This window comes from Gnatocerus cornutus, chromosome 9, assembly GCF_029298725.1.
Source record: "Gnatocerus cornutus isolate USDA-ARS CGAHR chromosome 9, icGnaCorn1.1, whole genome shotgun sequence".
Lineage (NCBI taxonomy): Eukaryota > Metazoa > Arthropoda > Insecta > Coleoptera > Tenebrionidae > Gnatocerus > Gnatocerus cornutus.
The window spans coordinates 3183561-3208595 of NC_142241.1; the positions used below are offsets into that span (position 1 = coordinate 3183561).

The following is a 25035-nucleotide window of genomic DNA, read 5'->3' on the forward strand; positions in this document are numbered from 1 at the left end:
AACACCTGAAGAACCTTCAAGAAGTGGTAGACCGGTTTAGGGGTGCCAATTTAAAACTTAATCCGAAAAAGTGCCATCTATTTCGGAAGAAAGTGGAGTTTCTGGGGCATACGGTGTCATCTGAAGGAATCAAGACCTGCGAAGATAAGATTCAGGCGATTAAGGAATGGCCCAGACCCAAGGACAAGCACGATGTGAGAAGTTTTATTGGACTTTGCACGTATTATCGGCGGTTTGTAGAAGGTTTCGCCAACATTGCTGCACCTCTGCACAAACTAACGGAAGCAAAGGCATCATTCAACTGGACATCAGACTGCGAAAGCAGTTTCAAGCGGCTGAAGTTAGCTTTGTGCACTAGCCCGATTTTGAGCTACCCCAGGACTCATGGAAAGTTCGTCTTGGACACAGATGCCAGTAACATCGGCATTGGAGCGGTGTTATCGCAGGTGCAGGATGGAGAAGAGAGAGTGATCGAGTATTACAGCAAAGTGTTGAGCAAGCAAGAGAGAAATTACTGCGCTACAAGAAAGGAATTGCTGGCCGTTGTAAAATCCGTAGAGCATTTCCACAAATACTTGTTTGGCCACGAGTTCTTGATAAGGACTGATCATGCTGCCCTCACGTGGTTACTACAGATGAAAGACGCCGAAGGACAAGTGGCTAGGTGGATTGAGCGGCTGCAGCAATACCACTTCAAAATCAAACATCGACCAGGAAAGCAACACAATAACGCTGACGCTCTCTCTAGAAGACCTTGCAAGGATTGCAAGCAGTGCGCGAAGATTGAAGGGCCATTGCCGATAAACAGGATGGTTATCGGTTGTGATGATGACTGGACTACGGAGAATCTTCGGAAGGATCAACAGGCGGACCAGGAAATTGGGCCACTGCTGGAGTGGAAGGAAGCGGATAATGGAAGGCCGCGTTGGGAAGATGTCTCGGAAAAGAGTCCAGGGTTGAAGGCGATGTGGGCGCAGTGGGACTCACTGCGAGTAGAAAATGGGGTACTGAAAAGGGCTTGGGAAAGCGCAGACGGGAAGAAAGTAACCTCCCAGTTACTAGTGCCCAAGAATAGAGTTCCCCAAGTACTCAAGGAGGTCCATGACGGAACATCAGGCGCTCACTTCGGAGTGAACAAAACCTTAAGTAAGATTAGGCAGCGGTATTACTGGGTTGGCTGCCGGGAAGATGTCGAACGATGGTGTAGGAGATGTTCAGTTTGTGGGGCGAGCAAGGGACCTCGAACGCGAACTAAAGGAGGCATGAAACAATACAACGTGGGAGCCCCGTTCGAGAGAATCGCTCTAGATGTGGCCGGGCCATTTCCAAAAACTGATGACGGCAACAAGTACATCTTGGTTGTGCAGGATTATTTCAGTAAATGGCCGGAAGCGTATGCCCTTCCCAACCAAGAAGCCACTACAGTAGCTCGAGTCCTAGTGGATAATTTCTTCAGCAGGTTTGGAGTTCCACTCGAAATGCATTCCGATCAAGGAAGGAATTTTGAGTCTGGCGTTTTTCAAGAGATGTGTAAGCTGCTGGGAATTAGGAAGACTCGAACCACACCCTTGCACCCGCAATCCGACGGCATGGTCGAGAGATTCAATCAGACGATGGAGGAACATCTGTCCAAGGTAGTGGAAGAGCACCAGAGGGATTGGGATCGTCGACTGCCCTTGTTTATGATGGCCTACAGAGCTGCCATTCATGAAACCACGGGAGAAACACCAGCGAAGATTGTGTTTGGAAGAGAGCTGCGTCTCCCTTGTGATCTTCTGCTTGGTTCGCCTGGGGCGGAGCGAAGGGAAGTACCGGAATTCGTCGACAACCTGAGGGAGACCCTACTGGATACACACCACCTTGTGAGGCAGAGGATCAAAATGGCTAGTGACAGAATGCGGTCCCGATATAATGTGACGGCTAATCATGAAGGATTCAACGAAGGAGACTTGGTGTGGTTATTCAACCCTCGACGAAAGAAGGGCCTATCTCCGAAGTTGACACCTACATGGGAGGGACCGTATAAGGTGATCAAGCGGATCAACGACGTGGTGTATCGGATCCAACGCAGCGCCCGTTCAAAGATGAAAGTGGTTCATCTAAATAGACTTTGTAAATATCACGGAGAATCAGGTGTTTGGTCTGATCGGGACGATCAGAACTAAGAGGGGGGCAGTGTTACGAGAAGATTCTGGAAGCTTCGAGCGCCAGCGCTGGAACGTTCCGCTCTGCTCTAGAGCGAGCGATTCGTGGAATAATTCTTATTCATACGCGGAACTCCCGAATATTCTCGCAGCGCTCCAGCATTAGGCTAGTGGTAGGGGAATATCTGTTTATAGGGGAGTAGTGATAGGATTGTAGATAGTCTAGTATTTGGAAATCCTGAAAAGTGTTGTAATTGTGAAGTACGAGAGTGTTCATAGTGCACAATAAAATTGTTATTGTTACAAGCGAGACTTTTGATTTTTCGGCCAACGTGACAATAGTTATATACACTATGAAAACAAAGCGGCAAAATAGCGCATGACAGGAATTCCAAAGCCCCCCTTGATGCTAGAAACATTTATAAACACCTTGTATATGGTGGCCAGGTATTCCTTTGGTTTTGGGATAAATGGCCACCAATGCGGTATGACCACTAATTTCCACAGTTTCCATTTCCTATAAATAATTGTGAAAACATGCCAGCAGAGTACAAAAGACGGAACACAAATCGTGGAAATAATAAGGAAGAAAGTTTGAGAAGCACTTGCGAAAATTATGGTAAAATTGCATTTAAAAAGATACAAATAAGTAGCTATTGACTGGTCATTAGTTGTTTTCTGAAAAAAATTGTGTTTTTACTTTTTTACTAGTAATAACTATTGTTTTCTCTCCCTTCTTACATTGGCCAACTCACCCAGCTCAACGAAGATAAATGGCCAAATGCAACTTATTTCTCTATGTATTAAATTTTTATTTTGCAAAAGAATTTTCAATGTTATTTTTTGTTTACCTATGAGACAATAGGTGAGCAGATGTTGAAAAATAAAAACACGAGCTTAGGCTTTACCAAAAATTTACAGGCCCTCATTTTACCTTATTGTAGGCTCAACAATGACATTAATAAGACAAAGAAAAAAATGACATTGCGTCGACTTAGATTGTTAAGTTGCTAACGATAAGTACATTTTGAATTGTTTTAACCAAGATCGAGAAATCTTAATTTTTTACATATTTGTCCTCACTCAAATCTAGGATTTGACAATTTAGGGAATGAAAACAGAATGTTTCTTAATTCTGAAATAATAACCCATAAAAGGATCCAACGCTGTAGCATTATGATATCCTTTTTATAAAATTGAAAACGTATTTTGTTCAAAAATGAACTTAACAACTTAACAACGACGATTAATGCATGTTTATACAAGGTGTTTATAAATGTTTCTAGCATCAAGGGTGGCTCTGGAATTCCTGTCGTACACTATTTTGCCGCTTTGTTTCATAGTGAATATAACTATCTTGAAAATTATTTATATTGTTATTTACATCAATGACGTTTCAGTTACAGTTTTGTGTCCAAGTTTTTGATTTTTAGGTTTAAAACCACAACTAGAACAGTTTATTTCTCAAAACTTACTTTGCTCCATGTTTGAGGTTAACTGCAAATGTCAGTTGAAAAATCTAAACCCACATTTGTAATGAGCGGCAAATTTCTTTGACATTTCATAGCCACCCTTGATGCTAGAAACATTTATAAACACCTTGTAGTTGTAGACTACTTGTATTAGGTACAGTGATTTGCTTATTTTCTTTTATTTTTATGCATCCTCATTGAAGCTCATTGCTATCAGCCCACTCATCTCCTGTGTAAATTTTTGAAAATTCTTGGTTGTAAATCAGGTTTTCATTTCTTTAGGGAGAAAATTAGGGAAAAATCGAATATAGCGATTTTTGAGGTTAATCTTCTAGGTATACTTGAACGCTTCTTGTCCCAAGAAGGGCTCATTATAAATCACTTAGGGACCAGTTTGCGGTTCACAAATAATTACTGTCCTAAATCTTAGTAGGAGTTAAACCTATTTTTAAGAATTAGTAAATACATATTTTTCTCGGTACCACATATTTTAATTCACATTCTAATATCATTTTTATGCTTGATAAAAAGAAACATTGAAGGTTGAGTTTGGTACTGTTTTCTCATGATTTTTTGCGTTTATATCACATATGGTTAACACTAGAGAAAAACTGATTACATCAATTTGTAGCGCTCCCTTTCTTCTACACACAGAAAAAAAAATTATAGCTATATGTATAATTAATAGTTTTTAAGAGCATAATGTATAAAGTTCAGCTCATTGCTATCAGGCCACTCTCCTGTGTAAATTTTCTAAAATTCTTGGGTGTAAATCCGGCTTTTAATTCTTTAGAGCGAAAATTAGGGGAAAATTGAATAACGATTTTTGAGGTTAACACGTTGTCAAAGTTTAGTGTATCAACCTCTTACATTAGTGAAGAAATAATCAAAGATAAGTTCTAAAAGAGATTTAAATAAGGAATAAACAAGTTTTGGCAAACTTGCGCAGGACGATTAGCTTCTACGCATGTGACAATTGCTCCAAGGTCAAACGCTTTTTCTGCCAACTGTTTTCGATACAAATTTCTAGGGACTACTGCCAACTTTACTTTTTAATAAGTGGACTGACAGTAATGAGCTCTAGTATAATTATAAACTTTTTTTGTTGAGGTTTCAATTAATAATATTTTATTAGACACGTTTTGCAAATGTCAAAAATTGATATTTTTTCTTATTTTTGACAGGCCTGCATAAGTACCAATAACCCAACAAAATGAAAAAATACACAATAAATTTAACGATAAAATTGACATGGCGAATTTCTGGGGTGGCGCCAATACCAACCTCGCCATATTAAAAATACTAAATCAATCTCAACAGCCTGTGGGCAAATGACCCCTCTTTGTGATCTCAATCTTCCTTGCCATGAATCTTAAAAATACCCGAAAACAGTTGGTACAGGCTGTGCATACAATAAATTTCTTTCATTATACCCGTGGTAATCAAGGAAAATTCCAGCCGTCCGCCACTGCTTCGCCCAAGCCAGACACAAAGACTTTGCGATAATCCTCTGGTCATCAACCAAAGCACCCGTGACAGGTAGAACATCATCTCCGATAACAGCATCGTGAAGTTACAACAGAAACAACCTCCTGACCGACCTTGACGATAACCAAGTAGCAAAAACAAAGTCACCACCGAAACAAAATCGAATAAAAAATCAAAACAAAACACTGCAGTTGTCATTGTCACGTGACAATCAGCTGTGTGGTGTGCTTAATTACTGCGCGTGCTGCGCATGCGCAAGTTGCGCCACGAACATTCAATAAGAAAGCGTTGTGACCTCACATTCGTGTAGTTTCCTTCTTGGTGTGTTCATAGCAAAGCGTTTGTTGAATTTTTACTTGTTATATCGGTTTTTTGTTCGATTTTAACGCTTTAATATACTGTTGCGGAAGCGCTTAATTTGTTGAGTGACAGACGTATGTTAAGCAAGAGTTGCAGTGATATTTGTTACTTTCACCGATGTTTATGATGGCGGGAGTGAACCCCGTTGATATGTGACCATTCTGGTGTATTTGCGTGTTTTTTTGTTTTGTGCAGTGGGCGTGAATCCACCCTTAGAACTGCAGGACGCAGCATAATCGACAATCGATAGTATTTGTCAACGTTGCCACGTTGCACGACCTGCCGTTACCGGAGAACAGACAACGCCGCACAGCTGACCGGAATAATCGTACCTTTGTAAGTAGACAGCTTGTTTTTACGTTCGGAGAAATGGAGTGGAAATCCGAAACGCAGTTGTGGCGTTGTTTGTGCGTGATGCGACACTTTTAACAGCTCAGTTGAGGCGTAAAAGGCAACCAGGCCAAAAATTGCTGATTTGCAGACTGCACGTCATTGCTATTGGTCGACCTTCAACTGTCACAAAGCTACCAACATAACGCCAAATTTCAAAGCCTGCTGAGGAAAACGTACGGTGAGGTTATGTTGGTTGTGTTGTATAAAAAGTAGAACTAGTCTACCGCTAGCTTTTATAAACTACTTTGGCATTCAATTATCATTCATTCATTGTAGTTTCAGCCAGAAATAATTATGGTTTATTGGGCAAATTACTAGACACTACGACGCTCTTTCCTTGTTTTTGCTGTTCATGCACCTTAAAAAACAATCGCTATAGGAATTTTCAAGTTTGCAGTCTAATTAAAGCGGAAATGATTGGAGATTGGGTTGTACGCCACTGACTTTTTTATAAGGTCAAGGAGCAACTTTCGTTTTTATCTAAAAATTCTTGGGTCAAGTCTTCTAGGAACATGTCTGGTTACATTGTAAAAGTTTCGTTTTTGATTTAGTAGTAAAAAATAGTATTTGCTCGGCAATGAAATAAAATGTTTTCGCATGGATTGTCTCCTTGATACAAGTCACCAAGGCTTCACCGTTTTGCGGCTTAAACGGGTTTTGTTCTAGCTACTCCACTTCTAGTGACAGGTGTCATACTTTCCTAGGCTTAATATTATTTTTTTACGTTGGTAATTGCTGAATTTGACATTTCAGGGGTACCAATGCTAACATTTTTTGTCCATTCATAAGCTCAAAAGTAAACCATTTCTTATCAGTTTTAAAGGCTTCACTTTCGAATTCCCGAATATTCATATTATGCACCATACATACATGTAACTAGACCTGCTTGTCATGTAAATATTCAATAGACCTTAAAATGTTTGTCCTCATGAATGCCATGCTAAGGTTGTTTTTGCGAAAGGTCTTCTTGACGGGAAGATTAAATTTCTTCAATTGCCATGAAATTTGCATGCTTTTACTGGAAAAAATTGCCAAAGCAGTGACGGAGAAAAGAGTGGGAAAGGTCTAGGAAGATATTAAATTGGCAGGTATAATGACACTGACATCAATAAAAGAAATGAAAAATCAAATTTCCCAACTCCTTGGCTTCGGTAATTATCATGCATAGATTTTTCAGCGTGTATTACAATGATTAAATCGCCCCATTTTTTTGTCCGTCACTGTACGATGTTGAAAATGCGAGTTCGTCAGTATTGATTACGTGAATGCAGTGGGGAATTCTGCTAATTTATCGCCAGAACTTTTTTGCCGCTTTTCTTGGAATATATTAGCTACATATTTGCAAAATGTCACTTCGCCAATATGTGTTTGGAACATTTTATACACCACTTATCAACATTGAAACACGTGAGTTAAATTACATAACAGTTGATATTTTACAGCGATTTATTCTGAGATTGTTTTATCTGCTTCTTACTTCATTTATTTAATCATTTCTCGCCTGGAAAATTACTTTGAATCATAGTCATGGCGTTACCGAACACCCACCGTTGTCATAAACAGGTTTAAGTGTTCAATTTAAATGACTCACATAATAAGAGTGTAATAGTGGAATTATATTAAATGCTTAATTGTATACAAATCTGTACTATTTTGCTTCAATGACGTCGGTGTAAAAGTAATTTTTGAGTTTTTATTATTCAAACTGTTGGCCCCAAAACAATCAGTTGGCTTCGGAATTTCAAGTCATGTCTTTGATTGAATAAACAGTCTTTTGTTTCTGTCAAGTAATTTGATGATGTGAAACTGAACATGTTAAAATTTTAATAAAAGTTCTCTTATGGAAAATTAATTACAACACGTACTTTAGCGTTTAAGCATTTTAGGGCAATTTCCATCTAATAACCTCAAAATTAGCCGCTGTCAAAGTGACTTAATATGACACGCTATGGAAATCCAAAGGTAACTGAGGATGAAAGTTTATTTGGTCTCTCGATACTTCTTTGTACAAGGTGTTTATAAATGTTTCTAGCATCAAGGGGGCTTTGGAATTCCTGTCATGCGCTATTTTGCCGCTTTGTTTTCATAGTGAATATAACTATGTTCACGATTATGTCAAATGTCTCTTACGTCTACGACTTTTCAGTTATGGTTTTGTGTCAAAATTTTAGATTTTCAGGCTTCAAACCACAACTTGTACAGTTTGTTTTCAAAACTAACTTTGTTCAATGATTGAGGTTAACTACAAATGTCACTTGAAAAATCTAAACCCACATTAGTAACGAACGGCAAATTTATTTGACATTTCGTAGCCATCCTTGATGCTAGAAACATTTATAAACACCTTGTATTAGCACTGTCTTAATACAAGGTGTTTATAAATGTTTCTAGCATCAAGAGTGGCTATGAAATGTTAAAGAAATTTGCCGCTCATTACAAATGTGAGTTTCAATTTTTCAACTGACATTTGCAGTTAACCTCAAACATGAAGTAAAGTAAATTTAGAGAAATAAACTGTTTTACTTGTGATTTAAAACCTGAAAATTAAAAACTTGGACACAAAACCGTAACTGAAACGTCATTGACATAACATTATAAAAAAATTTCAAGATACAGTAGAGCCTCGGTAATCCGGACCCCTGCTAGTTCGGTGATCGCTGTAATCCGGCCGGGCAATGAGCTTTGCGAGGGGACGGGCGGGGGCGGGTGTAGGTCCGGGCTGCCATGAGCCAATGTGTCGTCAGTCTTTTGTTTATGTAAAGTCTAATGTTTTATGTAATTTAACTTACTGTTTTTCTACATGAACATGTACATTTTTGTCTTTATGCTTTCATTTAAAAATTGATTAAAGAAACTAAAGTTAAACATGTGTTTTAGTACCGTCAAATGTGGCATACTATAATCCGGACGCCTCGATAATCCGGAAAGGGTCTTGTTTTTGCCTCTCCGGATTAACGAGGCCCTACTGTAGTTATATTCACTATGAAAACAAAGCGGCAAAATAGTGCACGACAAGAATTCCAGAGTCACCTTTGATGCTAGAAACATTTATAAACATCTTGTATCTCTCCACATTGCCATGAAAACTTTTTGGCGACTCCGTCAGTAGACTAACTAACACCTGTGCATTTTATCATATTTCTCTAGTTTAATCTAGTGTACATATAAAATGGTTACTTTCTGGTGTTGGACCTATTTATAACCTTTTGTTTGCCAAAACATTTAGTGTGAATAATTTGCACAGATTACTGTTTTTAGTCAATACAACTTTATTTAGTTCTAAGTACTTTTCAAATATTAGTTTTTTGGACTAAATGCGCATCGCGTTGGTTTTTGACATAAAAAACGCATGTCTGTTATTATCTCAAACAATCACCTTTGACAGACTGAGGTTAGGTTGTCCAGATTTGTTTACAAAAGCAACGCCAATTTGACGAGAGCGATTTTCTTTGACGTCAACCTTATTCTGTATCAAGTTGATCCGGATTGTATTGTTTTTCGTTGTATTTATCTTTCGATTGTTTCTAAAGTTATAGTTATTTAAAAGTCAATTGTTTAAAGATTGTTATCCTACAATAACATCGTTTGTCGTCTGAAGGCACGTTTGTTGGTTTTGCAATGCATTTTTAGATACGCTACTAATGCTCAGTACTTTTTCAACGTTGGAAAAATGTTAACCTTTTTGTGATGACCAGAGTGTTAAGTCAACGCTACAATATGATAAGATTCTATTATTTTAGGTCATTGAAGTCGTATGGAAACATTTCAGAAATAAAATCACGGCGTGATAAAGCTTTCTTTTATTTACCTCTCGCATTAGGATTTTGGGCACGATTTGTACAAATTTGCTATTTTAATAGGTTCATTCGTATTTTGGCCCAAATCCAGGTTTTTAAATAATGAATGGTTTTATTTTTTCTTATCGTCTAACCTTGGTTGGCAAAGGTAAATCAGACACACGATTTTTAAATTAAGTCTCCGATGAATGGCTCTATTTAATTGGGGACGAAAATAAAACTGAGAATGCCTGGAAGCTCAAAATACTTTTTTTTTAATTTTGCATTAAACATGATCAACTATTTGTTCGCGTAACGTGTTTTGGCTGACTTTCCGATTCGTTTTGGCTCATTATTACTTGTCAATTGCACATTCAAAAACTGTAGTTACATCATCGGAAAAACTCAAAAATATCTCATGTCGGTAATTTTTATTAAACATGTGTTCTTTGACACCTAGCGAATTTTCGCTACTTCAGCGTCCAGAAAGTGGACAAAAAGAAAAACCCTTGGAACTTGCCTGTTTTCTTGTCCATCTGTTAATTGCTATACCTTTTGTCACGCGTTGTCAGTCAACGGTTTGTCATCAGCAGGGAAAACCGTGGGGGTTCCCCTTCCTGTGACAATCGCTCAAACATAAATATGATGTTGACTCGAGTGACATTTCTTCGTTTTTCAGCGGTTCTAAAACGATAAACCTGCATCCAGTTTTATTGTTTAAAGTTCTTTTATTAACCAGTTTCACGTTTGCAGAATTCAACTCGACTTTCATTTGTTTGGTCTCAGCTTTCTAAACTTGCACCGCGACGTGTGCGGGATTGCATTTGCTTTGTTCTTTTTTTTAATGTGCAGACGTCATTTTTCCAGCTCAGAACGCAATTTGGAATTGGCTGATTACGTTCACACCATCACGAACCAGTTCAGACCAGAATTAGTGCGTATTTTTCTGATAAAAGTAATTTCGCTCAACCATAGAATGCAAGTATCAGTCGCGCGACTTTGCCTTATTAAAAAATCAGCAGTTCTAAAACGAATATGTCAGGGGTTAATACTTCTCAAAAATGGAATACACCTAACTTTCCCTGATCTTCTTGTGATTTGGTCTATCTTCCCCTGATATCCTTGTGATTTGGTCTATCTTCCCCTGATATCCTTGTGATTTGGTCTATCTTCCCCTGATATCCTTGTGATTTGGTTTATCTTCCCCTGATATCCTTGTGATTTGATCTATCTTCCCCTGATATCCTTGTGATTTGGCTCAACTTCTCCAAATTTCCAAGTGATATCTTCTGATTTCCCCTATTGATTTCCCAGGTTTCTTGACGATTTCCCCTGGTTTCTTAAGACTGATACACCTAACACGAGGTTAACCCTCGGGAATATGCATAGAATGAGTGGTTTCGGCAACCACTAAAATTTTAGGAATTTGGTCGTTGCATTCGTTTCACAAGTTTTCCAAACTGCAAAATTATTTAAAGATCTAGAGGAAAGTGCTTGATTTTGGGAAGAATGGTGTCGGTTTAGTACATACTTATCGATCTCGGTGTATTTTTAATAGTCCTTGAAACTGATAAGGATATAAAACGGTTTTTTAAGCAACGTGGGCTATCAATATTCTATAATTGGTTTATTCATAGAATTGAGATAAATTCGATTGCGTGTAGATTACAGGAAGTGGCCACTTGTTATTTCATGTTTAGGTCACTTTTGGCACGTATAGTTTAACAAACGCTCTAGTGCGGTTATGGCTTTGACTTTTTAAATCGTTTACAGCCACCTTACCGCAAGCCCCCATAAACATAGTAACGCTCAAATTGTTTTAACACTGTAATTTCGTTATTTCTAGTGCGACAGGAACGAAATTTATGCATGTTGTTTGTTTTATTTGTTTTAGTAATATGACTAATTTGCAAACATTTTGATTAAAAAGTCGATTTTTTACAAATTTTCGTTTTAAGACCAGAAAAATGCTATCCTTTTTTTTTAATCTTGTAATTTCTTTATTTTTTATGCGATTTTAACGAAATTTGTGGAGATTATCACTCTCGACTGCCTTATTAAGAGCGTCGATTTAGAAAAATTTTGATTGAAGAAGAGAGTTTTTAGAAATTTTGATTTCGAGAAGCGAAGAAAAATTTTTGTTTTTTAACCAAAAAAAAAAGTGACCAAAAATTTTAAACAACCTGTAAGTTCTTCATTTTTAATGCCACTATAACCAAATTTGTGAAGTTTATAAGTCTTAACTGTCTTATTAAGAGTTTTAGAAAAATTTAGACCAAAAAAGGAGATTATTTAAAAAAAATTATTTGGACAACAGTGAAAATGTCAATTTTTCAACACTGTAATTTCGTTATTTCTAGTGCGACAGGAACGAAATTTATGCATGTTGTTTCTTTTGTTTGTTTTAGTAATATCATTAATTTGCAAAAATTTTGATTAAAAAGTCGAATTTTTAAAAATTTCCGTTTTAAGACCATAAAAATGCCAATTTTTTTTAAGATTTTGCAATTTTTTTATTTGTTAAGTGATTTTAACTAAATTTGTGGAGATTATCACTCTTGACTGTCTTATTTACAGTGCCGATCTACAAAAATTTAGAGCGAAAAGGAGAATTTGTAGAAATTTTTATTTCGAGTAGCTAAAAAAAATTACAAAAAAAACTTGAACGCGGTTTAATTTCCACATTTTTGGTGTCACAAGAACGAAATTTGTGGGCGTTATTTTGAAGGTTAAATAGTCCATAAAAGTTGTTGAATTTGGGTTAATTTTAAGATATCTTTGTTAGCCATTATTTCTAATAACGTATTATCTTTATTTTTGTAAAACATTGTTGATTTTTTTTGAAAGTTTCTATTACAAAGTGGGACTTAGGTCCAGATAATCTAATTTTTCTTAGAAGCATAAGGAACCTAGTGTAAAAATATGTCCAAAAAAATATTTTTAGATCAAAAATTACGACTATTACGCACGATTTGAAATAAATAGTCATCAATAACTCGCAATGAGCTTTTAAATTGCATATTTGAAAAGAGATTGAGAATATTTATTACGGTTCATTTCAAGCCAGATGAGACCCAACCACTTGAGGGTTATTATGATTTATGGGGGTTTGCGGTAAGGTGGCTATAAACGGTTTAAAAAGTCAAAGCCATAACCGCACTAGAGCGTTTGATAAACTCTACCTGTGGATGTTTGGTCTAAATTTTAACTTTTGAAAAGTCTTCGTTGTTTTTCGTGTGATTTTCATCCTGACTAGATGCCCGTATTTTTACCGAAATGGTAAAAATAGTACCCATAATATTTCCTAATGATTTTATCATGTAGAATTCCGATACAAACGCGATAACAGATGGAATGACGTCTTATCAGCTTAAATCCACTCAAGTTGTTATGGATAAATTGGTCTTTTTGCGATGATGACGACCGTCATTGTAACCTGGAAGGTGAAAACGCGTAATTTATACCTACAGCTTTTTTCCCAACCTTCGCATTAGAGCCTTCAAAATTCGCTTCACCTTTTCCTTTATGGTTTTCTCAACCTTCGGTCCATCGACCTTTTGCAAGACCAAGTCAACCATAAAGGTGTTTAGAATTTTCCTTCAAAAGCCGCGCCAATCACCGACAACACTTTTTGAACTGTGAAGCTCCCGCCTAGAAACCATATTTCAATTTTAATTTTAGCCCACAAGTTGGAACGCACAAGCAAAAGTGCTCAGTGTGTTTCGCGATGAAGAGCCTATCGTCGCAAAGTTTAAGGTGACGGCTTTTGTGGTAACTGCGTCTTTCGTAAAGAGTGAATGTTTGGGAGCTGATGATGATTATTGTCGACGATGGAAGTTTCAAAGTTTACGTAAGTCAAAGAGTTTTTATTTGTGATCTGGCAGAGTTTGTGCATCTCAGGCCCAAACGTTTGGCATGTCGTCGCGTGTTATCAACAGAATTAGTTTTTTGTAGGCACGAAAGGCAGTTGATTTCAACAGTACCAATCCACGTGGTTGGTATCTCAGGCCTTAATTTTAGCACTTTTCCACGTTTTATTCTTTCCTGGGGTCAACTACCGTCAGTTTCCTTCCTCTATAATTAGGACTTTAATTTAAAATGCCAATTGTTTCGGTGCAGGCGAGTTATTTCTACATTTCGACGAATAGCTCGACACTTCTCTGGCATTTGACTTGTTTATCTTCCATCGACAAACGTTCATATTTCTTATAAATATAGCAAAGCGGTGGCTATTTTTTGACCAGGGTCGGCACGAGCTTGTGGATTTTTATTGATTCAGGTTTGAGGAAATTGCAGGCGCATTTCGGTCCAATTCGAACCACTTTCATGCGAGCAATTTGAACAACTCGTTCTAACTAGATTTCAATCATGTGCCTTCATTTGTGGTCAACAACTCTTTAATTTCTTAATTTCCGTAATTTATGAGCGGAAAACATGACGAAAAATGATCATATTTTAATTGTTTCAGTAAAACAAATGTTTCAACTCAGTTTCGCCCATTTCTATCGACGTTTAACTATTTTTTTACTTTTCTTTAATTTTTTTGTTATTTGTTTCTATTCTGTTTAGGATATTCTTTTTTTTTGTGTAGTATAGATTTTATTTATTCCTAAAAATTGATTCCATTAAAGCACTAACTCTTAAATTCTGTTAAATCAAAATGAAATAAAATTCGGAGAATTTTAGAGTAAGGTTGAAGCCTCGGAATTTAGATAATTCGAAGAGCATAAAAATTCGGAGAATCTTGAGATTACCAGTAATCCTTTCAATCGAGATAAATAAAATAATTCAAAATCATAGAATCTAAAATAATACAGGGTGATTTTTAAAAAACGGCAGGCGTCGTAGAATTTTTATTTATGAACCGATTTCAAAAATTTAAAAAACAAATTAAATGGTTTTTAATTTACGATAAACTGATGATTTTAGAATGTTTCTAAATGTCCTTAGTATCTTTTGGGCGATATTCAACTTTCTTATTTTAAATTGGCACCCATATTTTTTATCATAATTTAGAAGATATTAATTTTCTTGATTCAAAAATGTGCAATATGTTCTACTTTTACAAAAATATTTTTAAAAAAATTAACAAAAATGAAAAAATTTATGCAATAAAAGTTAATAAAATTTAGGTGCGTGTTGTTAAATAACACAATACCGTTATTGTAATGTCAAAAATTAGCAAATAACAGAAAGAATTGGCAATCTTTTTTGAAATTATTGATAACAAAAGACCTTTAATTAAATTACCTAATTTAATTAAAATACTGTTGAAACGCCATCCCGTTTTTTTCATTGCACAATTGACACCATGCACCTAGATTTTATTAACTTTTATTGCCTATTTTTTTTTCAATTTTGATAATTTTTTTAAAAATATTTTTTGTAAAAGTAGAAACATATTACACATTTCTGAATCAAGAAAATTAATATCTTCCAAATTATGCAAAAAAAAATATGGGTGCCAATTTAAAATAAGATAAGTTGAATATCGCCCAAAAGACATTTAGAAAAATTCTAAAATCATCAGTTTATAGTAAATTAAAAATCATTAAATTTGTTTTTTTAATTTTTGAAATCGGTTCATAAATAAAAATTCTACAACGCTTGTCGTTTTTTAAAAATCACCCTGTATATAATCTAAAATAAAAATAATCCAAAATCATAGAATCTAAAGAATCTACAGATAGAATTCAACCGATTTCGGTGATTCAGAAAACTCGAGGAATGTCAAGAATCTAAATAATTTATGATCTAGTAAATCTCAGGGATATTAATTTTCTAAAAAAATGATGCTCACATTGAAACCACTTTTTCAAAAATTGGTAAATAAGTACAATTTAAGATTTCTGTCACGTAATATCGACCGATATAAAGATTACTTTACGATTGCCACGTCCATAAACTTGATTGATCATTTTCATTTATAGTCCGATTAATAAATTCTCCAATTGATCTTGGCCGGATTAGTTGCACGGAAAGTCTCCAGAAATGTTTCAAACTCGACGTTTTTGGCCAAAAAACGGCAGGAACTCTCAGCGGAAAAAATATATCGCTTTTCCTTGCCAAAAATTCAGCTGGCACCCAAAAATCTTTCGTTTGATTATCTTCGCCTATGACACAATTTCAGCTACATTCAAGGTAATTCGGTTTTATGTGTCTCATGTTGGATAGGTCAGGGAGTCCACGCTTGGCAACACTCGCTTGCTAAAGACATCATTTCCTTGCGAAATTTTCTCTCTTTTCGAGCAAAGTACTGACCTGGTTTCCTTATTTTTAACAGCAGCCACAATGAAATTGGGTGACTTTTGTAACTGCGGCTCGAAATAGAGAGCAGTTAATTTGAAAATGAGTTTTATTTATTGTTTCCTGCTGGTGCGCAGTCTGATATCGTTTTTGCGATTCGAAGGATTATCTGTCATCGTCATCGTTGCGAAATGTGGACAAACAAAAACAGGTTTTGCAGTCAAGAATCCCGAAGTTTTTTTAGATTCTTTTTCGAAATTTGCGATTACTTTGCATGAAATTCATATAATGTGATGTTGTATTTTGCAAATTAGGCATTTAGGATTGACAAACAACTTGAATTTTGGAATTTTGGATAAACATAATTGTTGATTTATAAGAGATGTCTCGTTTTTTCTAAAAATTGCATCACATTGCATCATCAAGTGTGAACAATATAGACAATCTAAAGAAGCTCGAGAATCATACAGGGTGATTTTTAAAAAACGGCAGGCGTTGTAGAATTTTTATTTATGAACCGATTTCAAAAATTTTAAAAACAAATTAAATGCTTTTTAATTTACTATAAACTGATGATTTTAAATTTTTTCTAAATGTCTTAGGGGTCGATTTCAAGTGTGACTTGCGTTACTGCAAATCCCATTTGCAACATAGCAACGCCAATCACATTGCTCATACCTTGGCAACGGTTGCAAATTTGCGTTAACGCAGTGACTTGAAATCGACCTGTTAGTATCTTTTGAGCGATTCTCAACTTTCTTATTTTAATATTAATTTTCTTGATTCAGAAATGTGTAATATGTTCTATAGGGTGATTCATTAAATTTTCATTCTAGGTAAGCCGTGTATTTTGGACGTGCGTTGACTTCTTGTTCGATAACTACCAAATCTCGCAAATATTAAGTCGAAACTACTGTAATGGTGTTAGTTACGACATTAATTTTTTTCTCAAAGCCAACTGCGAATGGAAATTTAATGAACCACACAATACTTTTACAAAAAATTAAAAAAAAAAGCAATAAAAGTTGATAAAATCTAGGTGCATGGTGTCAAATAAAAGAATGCCGTTATTGTAATGTCAAAAAGCAGCAAAAAACAGAAAGGACTGGCAATTTTTTTTGAAATTATTAATAACAAAAGACAATAATAATTACAAATCAGAAAAAACATCTACCTAATTTAATTAAAATACTGTTGAAACGCCATCCCGTTTTTTTCATTGCACAATTTTCTTAATTTAATTAATTAATTTTTTTAATAATTATTTTGCAGAAATGCATTGTGCATTGTAATGTGTAGCCCCATCTTGTTGAAAGAAAACTTGTTCTTTCCGTTATTTGCTGCTTTTTGACATTACAATAACGATATTGTGTTATTTGACACCACGCACCTAGATTTTATAAACTTTTATTGCCTAATTTTTTTCATTTTTGATATTTTTTTTAAATATTTTTTGTAAAAATAGAACATATTACACATTTCTGAATCAAGAAAATTAATATCTTCCAAATTATGAAAAAAAAAAATATGGGTGCCAATTTAAAATAAGAAAGTTGAGTTTCGCCCAAAAGATACTAAGACATTTAGAAATTTTTTAAAATGATCAGTTTATGGTAAATTAAAAACCATTTAATTTGTTTTTTAAATTTTTGAAATTTTACAACGCCTCCCGTTTTTTTAAAATCACCCTGTATATTTGATGCGCCACTCGGTGTATTAACACCCTGTATACTTTGTGAGTAAACACATGACGATACTCTTTTTTTTTTTAATTATACCTGCATCATAATCCTAAATTAAAACACCCAAAAGCGTGCAAAAAGGGGTCTTTAAAACACTAAAGCTTTTAAGTTGTCTAGGTGACAAGAAATGGTAAAGTGTCAGGACCAATTTTTATTTATAATACAGGGTGATTTTTAAAAAATTGTAGGCGTTGTAGAATTTTTATTTATGAACCGATTTCAAAAATTTAAAGAACAAATTAAATGGTTTTTAATTTACTATAAGCTGATGATTTTAGAATTTTTCTAAATGTTCTGTTATTAACTTTTATTGCCTAAATTTTTTCATTTTTGATTTTTTTTTTAAATATTTTTTGTAAAAGTAGAACATTCTACACATTTCTGAATCAAGAAGATTAATATCTTCAAAATTAAAAAATATGGGTGCCAATTTAAAATAAGAAAATTGAATATCGCCCAAAACATTCTAAGACATTTAGAAATATTCTAAATTCATCAGTTTATAGTAAATTAAAAACCATTTCGGTTCATAAATAAAAATTCTGCAACGCCTGCCGTTTTTTAAAAATCACCCTGTATAAATAAACATGAAAATTACAATTACTATTTTTTGAAATTTCAAAGCTCGCCGCTTTAAGCTGTTGTTTGTAGCTTCTAATTCATAACTAGTACAAGCTTTTTCATTTTCATGCTTCTGTTGGACGTCCATAGCTCTTGATGGAGTTGATTTAGCAACCGATGTGTTCAGAACACCGGCAATGCGTTTGGAAACGACTATTTCGTTTGAAGTTGATTCCTCAATATAGCCACTAGCTACACTCAAAGATTTCTATCCTACCTGACGTTTCAACTCATCGATGCTCATACCACTGTTTGCCATAATAGTATGGAGTTCGTCGGAAAGCATAACCAGTATATTTTTCAGCGCAGTTCTGCATGTTCTGCTAGCCTTTTAATATCTTCACTCATTTTTTGCAATCAATTGTGCTAACCGTTTACGAAAACGATTCACAAAAAACCTTTGATAATTTTATTGTGTAAATTCACAATTTTTCAATGCTCCTAAAGGATTGTATTGTTTATAAACTTGTATTATAATACACTATTTTTAAGAAAACAGTGGGTGTCAGAAACACCACCGCAATAATTGCGCCAAAATATCCTCGGAAAATTTTAGTTTTTTTAAAATTTTCCAACGTCAGTGTCACTCGTTAATTGACAAGTTTTCGTTCAAAATTTTTTGTTTTCTCAATCTAATGACTGCGTGTGTTGTTTCAGATTTGCATCGGATTTTTTTGTAGAAGAAGTAACACTTCAGCAGTGCGTTCGTGCCAACAAGAAGGGGATGGTGTACTTGTTGGATGATTGGGGTATGGGAGATACTGAAACCCGCAACCGGAAATATGCGGAACCATCCCGTGATCTTCTTAGACGTGACCAGCATGTTGATGGCAGTAACGAAGTCGATTTGCACCCTCTCAGCAACCAAGTAAGTTCAATTCGGGGGCGTAGAAAAAGTGTTGTGTGTAACACGTACTATAGCGCTGTTTGGGTTTTCAGGTAGGCGGCCACACGCGTCTCATGGTGCTTAACCCTAGCACTATCTGTAAGCCGTTGAATTACAGAGAGCTTGACTTTTACCAGAACATTCAGGACCAAGATATCAAAATGTTTGTACCGAAATATAAAGGTAAGCCTTGTAGAATAAGAACCAACAATTCGAAATCGGTAAAAATGGTCGGTGGAAAGACTCTTAAGTGAACAAATACTTGATTGACATGTTGTTGATAACTTAAGATTCCGAAGGTTCGGGAACAGTTCGGCTCCGAAGTGTTGATAAAATTGTAAGTATGAACGACAACGGAGCCAACGTTCCTGAATTTGTCTTATATCTGACTGAATAGTTAAGATGTTAGGCTAGTGATTGTATTGTAAATGTACAACAAGATGAGACGAAATAAATCTTTTAAATCTGATAACTATACTGGATTTGTGGTTGCATGCTTATTGTTTGAAACATGATCACCTAACTTCATTCATGTTTTTTTATTTATGCATTAGTGTGATGTACTACGCTTGACATGTTATTTTTAACTTTTTGGAGAAATCGAAATAAACTACTGATGAATTTTTTTTTATTTTTTAATGATCTATATTGATATTTATAACGGGTAATTGTGTGGTATGAATGACGTTCCTCAGCTCTCCTTGTAGATTCTTAGTTTCCCCTCCCTTTGTCAAATGACATTGAGGGTGATTTTTTTCAATTTGTAATATAGATTTAAATACAGTAAGTAATTTGTGATATTGGAGGTAAGTATGTCATTACTCTTAATATCAGTATGAGTTGGACTTTGTCGGAGTTGGCATTGGGTACTTTCAAACATTTCTATGCCCCGTGAAATCGAGCGTCCACCGACAGCGCCGTACGCAGCATTTTGCACTTTTTCCTCGCTTCTAGCTTGGATTTCAGTTTTGGGATTTTAAGTATCAACGACGCAAAACAGAGTTTTAGCGGACTCCATTCGTTTTCATGTCCTAAGTGAGTGCTAAAGCAACGTTTTGCGGTCTCTGCATTTAAAACATTTGAATGACTTACTGTATTTGAAACAACGAAACTTGTCTAGAATCGATGGTGACGTCAGGAGTCGAAGTTGTTTTCGCACTCTTTCATGACGTCACTCTCAGGTGAACCCAAATTAACATTTCCACCATATTGTTGCTTAGAGAGTAAAATTTGGCAATTTCCATTCGTTTTTATAGTCCCCTCCATCCTTAAACTCTAAGGGTGGGTTTTTCCAACTTTTAGTTAACTTATACAAGGTGTTTATAAATGTTTCTAGCATCAAGGGGCGCTTTGAAATTTCTGTCATGCGCTGTTTTGCCGCTTTGTTTTCATAGTGAATATAACTATGTTCACAATTATTTCAAATGTCACTTTACGTCTACGACTTTTCAGTTACGGTTTTGTGTCAAAATTTTAGATTTTCAGCCTTGAAACCTCAACTTGAACAGTTTGTTTTCAAAACTAACTTTGTTCAATGATTGAGGTTAACTACAAATGTCAGTTGAAAAATCTAAACCCTATTAGTAACGAGCGGCAAATTTATTTGACATTTCATAGCCACCCTTGATGCTAGAAACATTTATAAACACCTTGTAGTTACGCAACTAACAGTTAAAAATAGCTAGAAGTTAACTTCTAAGTAAAAATTTTAGTGTTTTTCCACAATATTTCAGCTTAGAGTTAGTAAACTGATAGTTAACCAAAAAATTTGTTTTGTTGTCAAAATTTAAATGACGGTTTCTAGTTATTCTTGGCTAATTTTTGACTTTTTTCCAAACTCCATAAGATCTCTTTACAACATTTTTTGTTTTGATCTGTGATTTGTTGTATATTTCAAGTTTAGCGTAAAGAAGTAGGACTTCATAAGATAACCGCCATTTCCCAAAAGAACACAATTTTTATAATTACCAGCTGCAAACCTACGCATCAGTAAAAAATAAAAAAAATAATATATAAAATAATATTTGTGATAGTTTGCACATTGAATGAGAAATATTGTTTTTGGTTTCTGTATAAATGTATAAATTAAGGTCTAAGAGAAGCCAAGGCCTCAGTACCTTTTTTTATTGTCTTCGACGTAGTGGATTTATAAAGCCGATTTGAATGCGCAAGTATTTTTGCAAAAACTCAAAAATTTCAAAAAGTTATACTTTTTAGGCGTCGCGACGCCACAACTATCGGTGATAAAAAACAAATTTTTGCGTCAGCTTCTAGAACTTTGTCAACTATAAGCGTATGCAGATTTTTAAAATTTGATCCTTAGAATTAAAGACAATTTTAGGGTTTTTTTTATGGTTTTATGTTTTTTTATGGTTTACTCGTTGTTCTAACAGACGACGTCTTCTCATAGGCAAATAATCCTCACCATTTCTATACACATCTATATAATATCAATTATTTATTGTGACACTTGTAGTAGAATTTGTAAATTCTTAATTCTGTAAATTAACGTTAAACTACAAGTTAACTCGAACTTCATGTACTAGTCAAATTAAATTGTTAGTTAACTCAGAACTGTTTGTTAATTAAAACTGTAAGTTAACTAAAAATGGAAAACCCAGCCTAAAACACTTTTAATGGGCGAGATAAGATTGGTGCTAACTAGAAAAAAGTGTCCAGAATTGTCTATAAAACCGCGTTTGTTTTTCTGGATAATTTGCGCATTGTTGGCTTCGGTTTCCATCGCTTTGCGCGCGGCGCTGCTCCTCGGCTTCCAGATCTTACTGCCAGCTCTGTGATCATCCTGGATGAATGCGTGAATGATTGCAGTAAAGTTTATCCCAAAAATCGTTTACTTGTTTTATTGAGGGAATCGCCACCCGGTGGACCGGCTGACACAGACGGCTGCCCGCTGCCTGACCCCGCATCGAATGCCTCCAATCGTCCATTCTGCGAGGGTTTGTATGGACGTTCTTTACGGGTTGGAAGCCCTTTTCTATTATTACAAACAAAGTAGAATTCAGATTAGACCAAATCTGCATTCTATTCCTTCAATCAAGTCACAAAAGTAAACGAAGGCTCGTTTTTTTTTCGTTTCTCATCACATTCAGCACTGAGCTTTGTAGCGTCTCGTACTAATTTTTACTAAAAAATTAAACTTTAAGGAAGAGTAATTTAGGAAGGTTGGAGTGTTTTCGTTTTTAAATCCCATTGCGAATTGTTCCAGGAGTTATGCAAGCGACGCTCTGTAGCGGAGGGAAAATTGAAAAGCGCTATAGCCCCAGTTTTCGTGACGAATCTTCCAGAACCAAGACTGACCGAAAAAGGAAACGAGAAGATGTGATGAAGTAAGTTGAATGTGCGTCACCTCTTACCTGACACCACGTGCTTCCTAGAATTTTTCCAAAGTGTTTTGACGGTTTTATCGTTCTGTGTGTGGCGGGTAAACAAGCGTGTACGTAAAATGAAATTCTTTTTCCTTTCGCAGGATGAGGGTGCACCACACCGGCAACCCCAAAGACGTCCTGAAAAGCATCTCGCAATCAGACAATACTAACAAGCAATACTTCCTAATGTTAGAAAACATTACGTCTCATTACACCCATCCGTGCATTTTGGATCTTAAGATGGGCACGCGGCAACACGGAGACGACGCCTCTGCAGAGAAACGCTCCAAACAAATGGCAAAGTGCGCCGCAAGTACTTCGGCGACTTTGGGTGTACGTTTGTGCGGCATGCAGGTGTACCAAGCCGAATCAGAAATTTATTTTAAAAAGGACAAGTACTGGGGGCGTGAATTAAACGAAGAAGGATTTAAGAACGCTCTTTGTACGTTTTTTGACAATGGATTTGGACTGAGGGTGTCAGTGATTCAACAAGTGATCTCAAAACTGGAACAGTTGCGGAGCGTCATTGAGAAGCAGAGTTGTTACAGATTTTATTCGTGGTGAGTTGACACGACTGATTGTTATTTTTAATTTTATCTCAATTTTTCGCAGTTCGTTACTCGTAGTGTACGAAGGCAACGGCGGCCTCCCCATCCTAAAACCCGAGCCCTGTTTTGACCCCGTCTACAGCGACTGCACCCACGAATCGTCCGAAAGCAGTCGCGAAGTCCCGTGCTGTTACGACGCCGACACCAGTAACTCTTCCACAGACTTCAATCTAAGCCAAGACGAAGTTTCGCAAGATTCTCACCATCGAGGCTTCGGTGAAGCGGCAGCTCGTGGGGCTAAATACAGTAGTTTTTACCCCATTTCGGAAGAGACGGTGTTTATGGAATCACCTCCTTCTTCTATTCCCACTATTACCACCACCAGCCCTTTGCCCTTGGACGGGTGGATGATGTACTCGAACAGTAGCAGTGATGAATATTCGCATCTTAATGGGATTAGTTCGAATGAAGACACGTCGGACTTTGAGTCGTGTTTGCCGGCCAAGACGAGCTTACAGTTTAGACACTTGGACTTGGAGGACGATGAGGACGAGGAGATCACGCCGACAGTGTCGCATAAAGGTTTGACAAAACGGTTGAGAGTTAAGGGGCAGAGGTCGGGGGCGCCGGCTAACGTTGATGTTAGAATGATTGATTTTGCGCATACTTCGTTCGTTACAAGGAGTGACGAGAGTTCGAGTGGAGTTGTCCACCAGGGACCAGATGGGGGCTTTTTGACAGGGTTAGACAGTTTAAAGCGTTTGTTGTCGCAGATTTTAGCCGAAGGTTGACTAAGCTAAGCTGCCATGTAACGAAATGCTCTATTTAACAATAAAATTTCAAGCGTCACTTTTGATGGTTATTTTAGATTTCTGGATGGTGTAAATAGTGATGATAGTATTTGTTATTTTTTAATTTATAACAGTATTCTTGTACAAAAGTGTAGGATAAAATTGGATGGATATTTTCATATTCCTCGGAGTTGTGGAAGTGATTCATTGCTTTTTTTATTTTATTCTGTGATTTTGTTTTGTATTGGAATGGTTGCGTGGATGGGAGACAATTTCTAGACATTCCAGAATTTGTGTATAGTAAAAACTTTATATGCAATAGCTTTTTCAAGAAATCAAGTTGCTATTGTACAAAATATAGTGCGATCAAGTGAACTCTTCAACTAGTTGACTGTTATCACAAGCTAAGACGGACGTTTACAAGACGACAGCCAATTAGATCAACATTTCACTTGATCACTCTGTAGAGTTGTTATTGTTGCTCTTTATAATTCCCAGAGCGGGACCATTGGGTATATGACTGTTTTTGATGTTATGATTTTGCAAATTATGGGACATGTTTAGGAATTTGAGTGAAATGATTGTGATGTTTTGTGTTCAAACTTGTACTATTGTTAATTTAAAATACAAAAACTTTCAAAGAAAGACCAACTTTTATTTACATAACTAACCCTAACTACCTGAACTTCAAGATGATGTACAGAACAAAAAACACAAACAAAGAGAACAAGAATAAATACACTATGTAATAGTTGTGAGAGCCTTTAGATAACCTTAGCACCCGGTTCATTGTGGTCCCCAAAAACCCCCGAGTTCTGTCCATGTCATCGTCCACATCCCTCAGGAGCTTATCCTGGTATCTAACTTCATTTCCAATGTCAATTGACAGCGACTTCAAAACTCCGATCTTGTCCCTGAGCTCATTAGTCATTCGATCATTTTCATCTTCGATCTCGTTCGACGTCTGGGGCACAGGCTCGTACAGGTTACCAGCATGGGCTCTTCGCATTTTGAACGATTCCAGCTTTAAGGTTATGTGGAGACCTTACTGTAACGTTATAAACTGCGGCACATCTATTTTGACACTATTTACTTGCAATTTCACGACTTTCTCTTGACGTGTTGCACTTGAGATGACGTACATAAACATACGTCAAGTGTCAAAGTGACAGATCTAGGGAA

The 25035-nt window shown here is 36.0% G+C and overlaps 2 protein-coding genes across 4 annotated transcripts; one reads left to right on the forward strand and one right to left on the reverse strand.

The window, feature by feature from the left end:
• The first annotated feature begins 5344 nt into the window (after positions 1–5344).
• On the forward strand, positions 5345–24498 carry Ip6k (Inositol hexakisphosphate kinase). 3 transcript variants are annotated; one of them, XM_088045654.1, is made up of 6 exons: positions 5345–5800; positions 18900–19110; positions 19182–19311; positions 22355–22475; positions 22616–23074; positions 23127–24498. In XM_088045654.1, the coding sequence occupies exons 2-6, from the start codon at positions 18967–18969 to the stop codon at positions 23851–23853; spliced, it is 1581 nt and encodes a 526-aa protein (XP_087901780.1). In that variant the 5' UTR covers positions 5345–5800; positions 18900–18966; the 3' UTR covers positions 23854–24498. The 3 variants fall into 3 exon arrangements, with proteins under 3 accessions (XP_087901780.1, XP_087901781.1, XP_087901779.1); XM_088045655.1 differs by lacking the exon at positions 5345–5800 and adding an exon at positions 5839–6035; XM_088045653.1 differs by lacking the exon at positions 5345–5800 and adding an exon at positions 13325–13483.
• Positions 24488–25023, reverse strand: Bet1 (blocked early in transport 1). Its single transcript, XM_088045657.1, has one exon. It carries the CDS (start codon positions 24860–24862, stop codon positions 24530–24532), a length of 333 nt encoding a protein of 110 aa, XP_087901783.1. The 5' UTR covers positions 24863–25023; the 3' UTR covers positions 24488–24529.
• Positions 25024–25035: the final 12 nt, after the last annotated feature.